This window comes from Athene cunicularia, assembly GCF_003259725.1.
Source record: "Athene cunicularia isolate RWA chromosome 3 unlocalized genomic scaffold, athCun1 chr3_part1, whole genome shotgun sequence".
In the NCBI taxonomy this organism is placed as follows: Eukaryota; Metazoa; Chordata; class Aves; order Strigiformes; family Strigidae; genus Athene; species Athene cunicularia.
Window position 1 is genome coordinate 124982390 of NW_020799097.1, and position 12863 is coordinate 124995252.

Here is a 12863-nt window from a genome sequence, read left to right on the forward strand (position 1 = left end):
CTGATCTGTTAGTGAGGCAGAAACATAGCATTTCAGGCTCCCCAAAACATATAAGGCCATCAGTGGCTTACTGCAACATGCTGGCACCCAAACACTTCCAGTGCAGCTCTGGGAGCCATATGCATTTAATTTCAGGAGAACCAGAGACTGTAAGTAACAAATAAAACCCTCACTTACACTATCTCATCATTCTGGAACTCCAGCTCCCCACAAGTGTCTTCAAAGTCCTCTCCTCCACCTTTGGCTGAGCCTTCAATGGTTTTGTAGGGCACAATAACACTTCCTCGTGCACCAGAGGTTCGCAACACTTTCACTTCCATGGTCCCTACACTTTCACTGACATGTGTTACTGGCTCCTCAAAGGTGAAGATGCCAGCATGGTCATCGTCAAAGATCGTGATGGTGGCAGTAGATGGTGATCCCAGGCAGGCAAGTGTTGAGACACGACCGACCTCAAGAATGCCCTCATCTGAGGCCTCAGTGCTCACGCGGACATTGCTGAGATGGACCAGGAAGTTCTCATCCTCCTCAAATATGTCATCATCGATTATGCCAACACGGATTTCCTTCTGGGTCTCTCCAGGCTTGAAGACCACTGTCCCTTCAGTGAACTCATAGTCAGAGCCGGCATTGGCCGTCCCATCCTCTGTCCGGAAGTCAACGTACACTGTTTTGGTCAAGTCACCTCCCCGGCGAATGATGGTCAGGGCGACAGTGCCACAGTTCTCCAGACACTGGTAGGTACCCTGCTCAAAGTAGAGCTTGCTGATGGGATCATTTTCTGCCACCTCACTGTTGACCTCATGCATACTGACAGCTTTGCGGGCCTGGTCTGCAGCATGTTTCTTCAAGATGTTGCCAGCTCCTGTCATGAGTCGAGTGGCCTGAATGCGGTAAAAGGCCCTGCTCTTCTGCTGCTGGCTCAGGACCTGGTAATTGGCCAACTCTATAAGCTGCTCAATTTCCTTGTCAGGGTGCTTTTGTTTCAGCTCCTTAAGGATCCGAGCCATTTCCCTCCTGGCTTCCTCATCATCCTGGTCTTTCTCATCCACCTCCAACACCAGTGTCCCATCCAAAAAGTTCTCCACATGAGAATTCGCAACCTTTCCATCCATCTCGATATCAGCTTTGGAGGAGGGCCTGTCACCCTCATGCTCAATGATCATGCCTCTCTGCTTGCCAGCTCGGTATTTCTTGTAGACATACTTGTAAAATAAAAGCCTCCTGTCAGCTATCCAGGCAAACACCACACAGATGGGGAAGAAGAAGAAGGTGAGCAAGCCTTCCCAAACCTCCACAATCCCAGGAGAAGACACAGATAAAATAATGTAAAGCCAAGTGTAGGCAAAGATGCTCCAGGCCGCTGTAACAAAAAACACTCGCAAGTGCTTGATCTTCCTTATCTCTCCATCTGGAACAACGTAAACACAGATTGCAATGATGACAAACATGTTAAACGCAGCACTCCCCACAATTGTGCTTGGCCCCAAGTCCCCTGCCGTGAAGCCATGGCCACAGACTTCAATAACAGACAGGAGGATCTCAGGGGCAGATGAGCCCAAGGCCATCAGTGTGAGGTTGGAAACAGTCTCATTCCAGATCCTCACTGTGGTTTTGCTAGTCTCACCGTTGGGCTTCTTGATGGTTATTTCCCGCTCCTGGGATGTAATGACTTCGATGGAGGACATGAAGCGATCGGCTATGATAGATACTCCCAGGAACATATACACCATTGCTACAAAATACACTGTTGCCCGAGCGATTTTGTCACCAAATGAGGGGTCTTGGGGTTCCCATATTGGTAAAATCACACCCTTTTTGCAGATATATGAGCCAGTGCACTCCTCAGTGTTGTTCACGGGCAATTCACTGGGGCTCTCCGCATGTGTGCTGTCTGCATGGAAGAGCAACACCAGCACCACATTCAGGAGTTGGAAGCTCACTGGGAAGGTGGGTAGGTAAGTTGCCCGCAACATGGCCACTGCCACCAAACAGGTCCCAAACGTCCTCAACCTACAGAGACAAAAGGAAAGATGCATTAAGTGAGGCCTACCAGAGAGAACAGATTTTCTTCTACATCCTGTTTATTTCCCATCTTTTCCAAATATATAATCAAATTAGCCAGTTACTCAAGAAGACCCATCTGATGAGCCGATTTGTGTTATGATTACTGCAGTTTTCCATGTACACATCATCTCATTCGGTTATCTGAACAAGGACAGATTCAGATGCTACCAGCAGGCTAGCACCTACCCCTTTTAGCTACTAAGTTTAATGGCACTTTCTCTTTGCTGAAGGCCTGTTTGTTCAATTTAATTTTCTTGTTTCTCATCTAATTAAAGCCCATCGTTCTACTTCACAGCTGGCAGAAGTTTTTCCCATTTCAAAATTACAGTGCATTCACTCAATCACTGGAGTTCAGGGAAAGAGCAGAGCACAAAAAAAAAAATCTACTATAACCCCATCATTTCTTAAAAATAGTTTTATACCTGCCATCTTTAATCCCCATAAACTATGTATTTAACAGCCTTTTTTTGCTCACAGTCCTCCCAAGCATCTACTCCACATCAGAAATCTGCACAAAGTGAGCTCAAACCCTGGCAAAACCTTATTCTTAACAGTAACTTGTCATAAGGTGCACCAGAAGGGCAGTCTTTAATTAATGATTTTGGAGCCATTCCTTCCACAGCGCATCACTTTGCACCTTCCCAAACTGGGAAGAGCCCCATATGCATCCAAGCCTGGTTCTCCTGGCACGCTTGCAGAGGAAACCTGTCCCTGCACTCTTCCCACTAGGCCAGCTTTGACGGCTTCCCCTTCAAGGGCCTTTCTCACTCAGTTTACAACATTAGTCATCAGGCATGACAGCAGTACTTGCCCTTGTCCTGCCTCAGGATTTTCTAGCAATGTAGAGGAGCTGTTAAAGAGGTTTGCAGTTAGTTAACAGTGCATAAACCAAAAGAACAGATGCCTTTAAGTAGTTGAAAAACCTGAGCATGCTCAGTGTTACATTCTCAATTTTATTAGCCAATACAAGCCAGATTTCTAGTTATTAGAGCTACATTTTCTCCTCAAGGAGAGTCTTAGCCATACTACACTTCTCCATTCCAAGTTAATTTAATCATATGGTAATTAAAAATGTTTCTATGAGGAGAGGAAAATGAGTACAGCAATACCTTTACTTCTTTGCTGGAGAATACAAAAGGCAGAACTGGTTTTCCCCATAAAAATACCACACTCCAGAAAGAAGAAAAAAAAAAAAAAAAGAGCCTAGCCATGACAGGTTTCAACTTCTAAGAGAAGGATGGTATTCCTAGGCTCATATCAGAAATGGAGCACAAGCCAACGCCTCCCAAAGTCCAGCCTCTGCAACACCTGGCAGGTCTCACCGTGCCATTTGCCATCTGCCTGGTCTCCAGTAAACACCATGGCAGGCCAGAGAGCTGCCCAGCTGCATGTGCTGGGAGACAGACCATGCTCAAGGCTGCATCTGGTGACAGCATCCCAGCTGTCACTTGGGCCCAGCCACAGTGACCGTGTCCCAGGCAGGATGGCTAAGCACACCTCCCCTCTGCCTCCCGAAAGAGGGCTTGTTTCACAGCACAGCTGGGAACCAGGCTGGCTCTCACAGCAGGCTACACATGCTGCACTGCTGACCGCAAAAGTACAGTGAGGCAGGTGGGGAGAAGCATTTACCCTCTTAAATGGGGACACACCTCCTTGAAGGAAAGCACCTGGTCACCACCACCCATCTCCTTATCCTCCATGACACAGGGATAACCCCCTCCTCATTAGGGAAGGGGCATGTTTTGCAGGGACAGAGCTGCACACAAGTCAAGAACTGGCTGGAGGAAACAATGGGTGCCATCCTGCAGCCACGTTACAGGATCTACTCCACAAAGAGACATTGTAATGGTGGATCAAAGCTCTCTCCTCCATTTGCTTTTATTTAAGGATGCTGTAGTAGGATTACTGGGCTAGAAAAATAATACAGGGAATTATCAAGTTTTATATAAATAGCATTTCCTAGCCAAGAACTGTTGGTCTGCCCCCTCCCCCCCAATTTTTAATTAAGAAAAAAAAAGATACACAGAGCACAGAGCAGGAGCTGAACAAGTCAGAGAGCTGGGTGATAAGAACGGATAAGATGAAGAAGAAAAAGCAAGTGTGTATGAAGACAGATCTAAAAGAAAGGAGTTGTTTGTGTTGGAAATCCTGATAATGCTACGAAAAGCTCTTACTGCTGGAATCAGAAGCCCTGAACACTGCTCCCCTGATTGCAGTCCCTGGTTACCTTCTCCTTCCCAGAATCCAGGCTGTAGCCACCACTTACAAATCTGAAATAAAAACCTAAAAACATATTGTTGTACAGAAGAGTACCTTGTTGCAGGCCATTTGGTGGATAGCTAAATTGAAACAGATGTGCCTTCATGGTCACTGAAGTTTAGCCTAAGCATGAATTAGTCACCCAGCATCTGTACTCCTGTGTTTCACAGTGCTCCAAATCAACTCTCAGAGACATTTTATAAAGGGGCTGTCAAAACAGGCTGACTTGGTATCTACTCTGTTTATCCCAGATAGCTCTTAAGTGTAGTTTTGGAGGTTTTTAAAAATATGTAGGCTTAAAAAACATTTAACAGGGGCATAAAATATTACTCAGTTGCATGGTTCTTCACTGTCGCTTTCTAAAGTGTAGTAGTTTCAACAAAAAACTCAAGAGCATCCACCTGCCCTTGTTCAGTTAATTTTCTCCCTGTGGCAAGTCATATCCTCGCACATGTACAATTATTCAGAGCAACCAGGCATTGTGAAATCCCCTTGGCAAGAAGAGGAAACAGATGGTTCTAGAGAAAATATTATGCTTTGGGTCACTGATTTAGGTCATAAAAATAGGAGACTCCCATCACACTTTGGACCAACTTTACAGTCTTAAAAACATTAGAGCACTGGAAGTCTCAGCCAGAAGAAAGACTAAATCAGACTAATAAGTCACTTGAACTTTGCCATGTTCTTCCCTTTCAAACTTTCAAATATAAGTTGGTTTTGGTTAGTTGTTAAGTCACTTATTACGTTAAATGGGACGAAAAAAGGTCTAGAGCAATCCATCTTTCTGGCCTTCCCATCCAGTTCTCCATGTACAAATAACATTTTTCCCTCAGATGGCAGAAGATAAGAACAACTTTTTCTGGAGAGTTCAGATGGAGGGTTCAGGCTGGAGCTTTGGAATAAAAATCCACCAGCCTTGGCAATGTGCCAGGACCCTTCTTTGAGTGGCAGTAGCATCCCCCAACTCTGTGTTGGACCTTCTCTAGCATTTTGTGGTGCAGTCATCAAGCAAGATTCACATACCCTCACCAGCTTTCCTTTCCTACTTGAACCAATTCACAGTGAGTGTTATTAACCAGACTCAGGAATTATGGAGGGCTAGAAAATGCTTGGCCACAACATGTTGGTTACAGACACACAATCAGAGCCTGACACTCAAAATATCTCTGAGAAGCATCTGCTATAAAATTAGCAGCATTTCTTTATTTGTACAGTCCAAAGTAAACAGATTGGTCCCCAGAGACCCTCTTACTCTGTATTTGCATAGGGTCTCGACCCATGGTCAGAACACTGCTGCAGGCACAGCGGTAGGAATAGTCTCAGACAAATAATTCGTATTATTCTTTAACGAGAATCAAGGCTATCAGAATGCCAGCCCTCCCTCCAAACCCAACTTTGTTAGCTTTTCATTAAGGTGTCTCAATTGCATTTCCCATCCCAGCCATCAACAATAAAAGCAAATGCAGTAGCTGATTCACAGCACACCAGTTAGCAGCCCCGGCAAACCTTGCCTGCTGCGGTGCTCCAGGCCTTGGCCTCGCTCCCCCGGCGCCTCCCAGGTCAGATTTACCACTGCAGCCCTGGGCAGGGGCACAAGCTGCTCTCAGGCTTGGTGCTGGCTATATGCATGTGGCGAAGATCCTCAAACCACCACTCCAGGCCAGCACAACCCTGCCCTGCTGGGCAGCACGCAGAGCTTTTTTTACCACCAAGGGAGCAGAGCTGTCCTGGGGCTCCCTAGAACTGGCTGCCTGAGAGCTTTCAGGTGGAGCTGGAGCTAACCAGGAGAGCCAGACCCCAACTTAAGTTTCCTGAAGTCACAGCTGTGCCCCCTCCCTTCGAGGTCAAGCTCCCCCTGGGTGCTAGCAGTTGGGTTTGCATAGTCATGGAGGAAAGCCTGCAAGAGGCTGCATGGTCCCTTCAAGGCAAGCTCAGTTTAGATGCAGCTCTCAACCAAGGGATATTGGTCCAGCCTTTGTTTCAACCTTTGGTGTGAAACACCAGAAGGGCAGTTGTTGCCCATAGCAGGGCTAGGAAGGTTGCAGAGATATTTGCCTCCCTGCTGGGCATGGGAACACTAGGTTTTGCAAACTGTTAGGAGAGAGCTCCTGCTGCCAGCTTGTATTCCAGCCCCCCAGCTCAGGAGCTGCCAGATGGGGAGAAAAAAGCCTTTTAGACTCTCCTCTGACCTTTCCCTGGCAGCAGTGCTCCTTCAGAATGGCTGGTTGCTGCATGCAAAGTGAGCCTGAAAGCTGCTCTGAGTTTCAGCAAAGCACAGCTTTTCCTTTGCAGCAGCCTCTCAAAAGTTCCATCTCCATTTGGGCACTTCGCTCTTCGAATACCCCCTGTAAGACTTCCAGTTGTTTTCCTACACCTTTGTATCATACACAGGTTTATCTGCAACAAGCTGGTAGCACCATTATTTTTCAGAGTACTGAAAAACCACTGCTAGCCCAGTTGCGTTAGAGAAGGAATGAATGGGCAAGGAAGGAAATGGCCTGAGCTCACAAAGAATGAGTGGCCGTACAAAGAGTGAGAGACTTTCCATGTGGATTTTTTCTCCCAGCATTCGACAGAAAACTTGTGCAGAGCAGCTGTAACACAGCAGCGTTCCCACCACTACAGCCACCACTGACACTACCTGACAGTGCCTACCCCACTGTGACATCAGCTTCACAATAAACATCATTACTGTAAATTTACTGACAGCTTGTGTGGGAGAGAGTGTCCCCACAGCCGTGTCACTGGTGTACAGGAGGTGGGAGCAGCACTCTCTCCCCACAGGGTGATGATGGTTGCTTGCTGGGGGGCAATAGGAAGTTTGCTCTTTACACTACAGCGGCTGCTTTTCGACGTGCTGTGGGGACACAACCAGGAGCATGTAGCAATACCATGGGGACTCCCCGCCAGCCCTTCCACATCCTGTAGTCAGAGCTAGACAGAGGGGAGCTTTTGTTAGTGAGAGTGCACTGCTGCAGGAAGACAGGGAAGGCAGCTCAAAACCCCCTTTGCTGGAGTCAGGGGCAGGAGAAAGACGGTGTCTCTTCAGGCAGAGTGGTCAAAAGCTTTGACAAAGAGGAAGCTAGTAGCTACTGCAAGGCACAGCTAGCCTTCAAGATATAGAAACAGAGCCTCAAAGCAAGCCAGCTACTCACGGCACTGTCAGTGTGAAAAGACAGCAACCCCCCAAAAGGCCCCAAATGAGAGGACAGGCTCTCTCAGCCAACAAGTGCCCCCCGCTCCAGCAAAAATGGCTGTTTCAAGTCATGTGTCCTATGCTCCTACCCTGAAGTCTCCAAGGCACAGCACCCTTTTCCCAGTTTTTCTTGCAGGAGAGCAACACTTACAAGTCTACCGCAAGCAATAACCAGCTTTCCCTGGTGAAAGCACTGCACAGCTTGCCTCCTCAGGTGGGACTCATACCCACTGCCCCATCTCTGGAGGGCTAGCAGACCTCTCCTCTCCGGTTGACCTTTCCTGGCCACGCTGAAGACTGTTCACCTCTGCCTCACTGTAAGCAGCAATCCGCTTCACAGCAGGGCAGCTTGAGCAAAGCCTGTACTGGGAAAAGATGTGACTGTAGGAAAAAAAAAAAAGTCCAAACAAATTGTCTGGTCTCTTGCCACCAATCAGTAAATCAGTCAAGAGCCTAAGTCCAGCTTCCTACAGCCGAAAGACACAGAATGGATGCCAACAGCCCTGCAAGGTACAGGATGCTTGAACATTTATCTAGGCAGCCACAGGCTCCACTTCTGATCTTAATGCTGAACCATGGTGTGGCTTTGGTAAAAAGTAGCTCCTGCCAGCTGTGAATTTTTACCCACCAAAGGAGAAGGACCCAATTTCCACACTGGTTGTACATCCGGACCTGTAGCGGAAGGCTGCTATGTCCAAATACTGTGTTGCCACTCAGGGCTGCACAGTGTGACAGCACTCTGAACATAGCTTGGAAAACCCTTGGCTCACTGCCCTGCTCCGGCTCTGCCCAGCTACTTCTCCCTTCCACCCAGCTCTACCACTCCAAAACAGGAACAGCCTGTTGGCATCCCCCGTCCATGACCCTCCAGATCCACATCAGGAAAATGATTTCCAGGCCATCAACATCCAGATTGCATCAGTACAAAAAAACACCAAAACCTTTCCAAATATAGTCAGAGGCACAAGCCCTCCATGAAGCCAATCAAGTAAAATACACATCAGGCCACCCTGTTTTCTATAAAGGACATTAAAAAGTTAAAACAATTATCAGTCTGCAACTGATTTTTCCAAGTATCCTATCTCTTCAATGAAGCATCCAATCTCCTCCCACAATCTCCCCAGCAACTTTCCAAAATAAACAGATAAATAGAGAAAATAAAACAATCCCAATAAAAAAATTTCAGACAGATTGGATGAATTTGGGGGCAGCTCATAGAGACTGAGCTTGGAAGTGTTTGTCAGAAAGATTCCAGCCTTGGTTTTCAACCTATGGAGACGGAGTGGCAAGTCGTCCCTTTCCCCCATGATTCAAGGTCTCAGCAAAGAAAATGCCAGGAAATGAGAAGCAAGGGAGAAATACTACATTTCTTTTGGGGCTGTATTTTTTCTTTTTTTTAGCAACTCTTCTCCTACTCGCTGCTGTCTCCAGATCATTTCTCTATCCCCACCACCTGCTCTTCTATCAAAGCAGCATCAGGTCTTTTCCATTACTCCTCCTGGGCCGTTAATGCCTTCCTCTGCTGGTGGATCTACCTTGCTGATTTGAGCACAGTGCTAGCTACCATGTCTCCACGAGCTGCCTTTGAGGCTGCCTTGCTGACAGACTCCCTCTGTGTTCTCAGGGCAGCTCTTCACCTCCCTGTGCTCTGTGTCTCCCTCTGTAAAATGGGAAGATCACTTCCTGTGAGTGTTGGGAGAATAAAACACTTCTAATGAGTCTGAGGCTCCTAGGTAGCCTGGGGAGGAATCATCTGCCCAGAGATGCCCCACAGGGGCCAGGAGACAGAAGTTAGCAGGCTTGTTGCTTTCCCTCTGTCTGCCTGTGTCTGCTCTTGCCTCCAGGCCCCTTTTTATGCTGGGTTTGTAGTTGTGTGGGGGTTTCCTGTGCAGCAGGATGCTCTCCTGGGCTCTGTGGGAGGAAGGAGCAGAAAGCTTCAAAGGGAGCAGAAACAAATTTCCAGCCCCAGCACCCTGCACCCATCCAGGGACAGTGGTGGGAGATGTCCCTGGCAATGTGTGTGGGGAAAGGCTGAGGCAAACGCAGGTTATGGACCCAGGAGGATTTGGACACAGTTGTAGACAGGAGCTGGGCAGGTTAGTTGAGGCTGGAGGCCCACCCTGGCACACTCCATCCATCAGCTAGGTGCCTAGCCCTGGCTGGTGAGGGGTAGTAGCACCTACCCAGAGAGTCACTGTCCAGAGGTACAGCTCTTGCACTGCTGACTCTGGAGGAAGCTGAATGCTAGTGCAGAGCAGATGCCCAATTTTTAGACCACCAGATCTCAGGAAAGAATCTAAGACTAGGTGTGTGCCAGGCCTTGGTTGCCTATCTCAAAAGTGAGGTTAACCACCCCTTCCTCCTCCCCAGTGTTCCCCACCTTCTCTGTTTCCCCAGGAGCTCTTTGCAGCAGCAAATCTCACTTCTATTTGTAGCCAGGTTCCCTTAGGAAGTCAGGCATATGAAATCACAGTTTCCATGTCTGTCTGTCTGTTCACATTGCTCCCCCCCACTCCCCCCCATTTCAGCTAAAATCACCAGAGAGATAGAGATAGCAAAGAAAGACAAGTTCCTACAAGCTTCCTGCAAATAGCTTGAAGAGATACCACTCACGCCCTTGGCAAGGGAAAGACTGGTCAGTGAGCTCAGACCATATTAGATGCCAGAGTCCCGATGGCACAGCATCCTGAGCACCCTGCAGTAGACCCAGGTGCAGCCAAAATCTGCACAGCTGCAGCACCAATTTCCATGAGCCGGGAGCACATGCAGATCATGGTACCCTGAGCTTGAACAGATCTCCAGCTTGTTCACTCTATCGGTCGCAGGGAGAGCCAGTATCACACACCATTTGTGCTGTCTATGACAAACCTGTTGCCTGGTTGTCCAGTGATACTCATGCTTTGGGGGACACTGGGCTTTATTATAGGATCTGAGTTGCACTAGGATGCTGGGGAACAGTGGCTTTTCCCTGGTTAAGGCAGCAGACTGTATCCTCCTGAAAACACAGCAGAAAACCAAATTATGTCCTAGATGCAATGCTGGAAAATTGCAACCACTGAAAGCCCTGAGCAGATCAGAACACTACCAAGGGCCCAAAGAGGCAGAGGAATGGCTGTGCCTAATATGTGTGTGGAGACTAGGTGCAGCCTGGGCAGCTGGAGGACAGGGAATATTTAAGTCTCAGGAGCAATTCCCAGCCAAAAGATGACAGAAAGCTTAGTAAAAGTGGGGAAGAAAGAAGCAAGCAAAGTTTCATCAGCTTAAAACTGTGCTACTTGGTGTTGACATCCAGGGATGCTAGGCATAAAGAGTACACCCAATCTCCCCAAATATCTTGAACAAATCTCTGGTACAGAGGAACCTTTGGGCAATGCGGCTCCCCAGCACTGGCTTAGGAGATGTTTATGCCTCCAGAGAAACAGAGCCGGTGGGGTATAAGGAGTCAGTCAATTCATCAACTTTCCTAGGAGACAGTGGTGAAGGTTCATGGCTTGGCTGGTAGGTTATGGCTCTAGAAATGCTAGATGATTTCCCTGTTTGGGCTAAATGTCTCCACTGGAAAAGGGGCAAAGCTGCTATTGAAGAACCAATTGGAAGGCAAAGGAGAGAAAGAAATATTTATCAGATGCACGCAAGGGAACAAAAATGCCTCTCTTTGGTGATGTCCACCACCACAGCTGAACACATACAGCACAGCTCTTTTTCCCCAGCTGCCATCATCACATCAACATGCAAGCGTCCCAGCATCCCTTCTCTAAATAAAAGCGCACCTCTTTCTTCTCTTTGTGGTGGTGAGAAGAAGCACACGAATGCATACGCAGGTGTTGGGAGAGTGGACGGAGAACCCCAGCTTCTCTCAGTCTCTGTTTCCATCACCTGACTTGCGGATTTCCAACATCTGGACTGGAGGAACAGCTTCCTGCGATGCGCAAGCAAAGAGGAGCCCTGAAATCAAACACTCGCACCCACATGCCTGTGACCTTGTGGTTTTACTACAGCTTTCGTTTTCAGACTTCAGTTCTCCCTAGCGCTTGCTGCATTTCTACAAGATTTTGGTAGCTTGCTTTTCACCCTGGAGACGGAGGTGAATATGGGGTTGCTTAGCATGGCTTGGCAAGGAGGGAAGCAACAAGGCTACGATTAAAGAATTAAACTCGAGATGACGGAAGAGCTCCAGCCCTGCTTCCACCTAGACAAAGCCTACGTGATGAGCGCTGCTTAATGCCAGCCCTTAACAACACACGCCGAGCTAGACGAAAATGGGAATTTCATCGTGGCTGCAGGTGCCTCCGACCACTCACCTCGGAAACCGTTTCAAGGCAGAAATCCCCGGGGCTGGAGGCAAAGCAGCCCTGCCTGGAGAGCTCAAAAAGAAGTGTATGACGTCCAGCACACAGAATTGCCCTTCCTATTCACTGCTGTGTCCTACTCCATCCACCACATTGTTAATTGCCTGAGTTATCCTCCTAACAGCAAAGGCAGCTTTGAAGGTGACAGTGAAAGCAAATGCTTAAATTGCTGGAAATGATGTTTCTGAGCATCTTTTTTAGAAACACCACTCAGGGATCTCCAGGTCTCTGCCAAGAACATGCAGAGGAGAGCCAGAGAAGGTTCAGTGGGCACACGCTCACATCTGCTGCAGCGAAGAGGAAAGGCAGATGGATGGCAAGCCAGAGGTGATATCCCATCTGCTCATGCAGGATCTCTCTGGCATCTCCGGAGGGACTCAAGGAAAACTATGACCAGAGATAACTAACCAATGAGGACTCCTTGGTTATCCTCCAGCATTATCTGAACCTACAAAAGCTGGAGCAGAGATCAAAGCATCCCACTGAGGAGGTGTTCCAGACAGGGCCAAGAAAGGGTGGTAGGACAGCTGCTTAGAGGTGAGCATGCTGTGAGCTGAGCTGAAGTCTGAACTTCCCCTGAGCACTTGTCTTTTTTACAGAGAATATAAGGAAGGAATTTTTCAAGCAAGAAATGCCTGAGGGTTTGTGTCCCCCTCCTCTAAAATATGCAGGAGATCAGATATCTTTCTTCACAGAGCATTGAGCAGAGAATTAGCCTGCACCGTTCTGTCCTGTGCTCGTGTCTCCACAGCCCACTAACACCATTCTTTGCAGGGAGGAATTGTCTATCTGCTCTGCCTATGTAGACAATACCTGGAAACCTGCTTCAGCAACTGCAGAGGGATGCAGGCTGCTGTCTGAGAGGGCTGTGCGTGTGCATGAATGCATGAATGAACCATTCATTAGTATTGGCATGAGAATCTCCATGATTTTGAGACTACTGATGAGTGGTTGTAAGTGCATTTGCAATGGTAGGTGTACACTTGCATGAC

General features: G+C 47.9%; 1 protein-coding gene across 5 annotated transcripts in view; it reads right to left on the bottom strand.

The window, feature by feature from the left end:
* SLC8A1 (solute carrier family 8 member A1) overlaps positions 1–11877 on the bottom strand; it is a 138007-nt gene extending 126130 nt beyond the window's left edge. For all 5 annotated transcript variants that reach the window (XR_003397955.1, XR_003397954.1, XR_003397953.1 and 2 more), the window contains exons 1-2: positions 11824–11877; positions 178–2013 (exon numbers count right to left, since the gene is read on the bottom strand). Coding sequence is in view for 2 of the 5 variants with exons in the window: in XM_026844277.1 (XP_026700078.1) it covers positions 178–1976 (1799 nt within the window). In the remaining 3 variants the exon portion in view is untranslated. The remainder of the gene's footprint in view (positions 1–177; positions 2014–11823) is intronic.
* Positions 11878–12863: the final 986 nt, after the last annotated feature.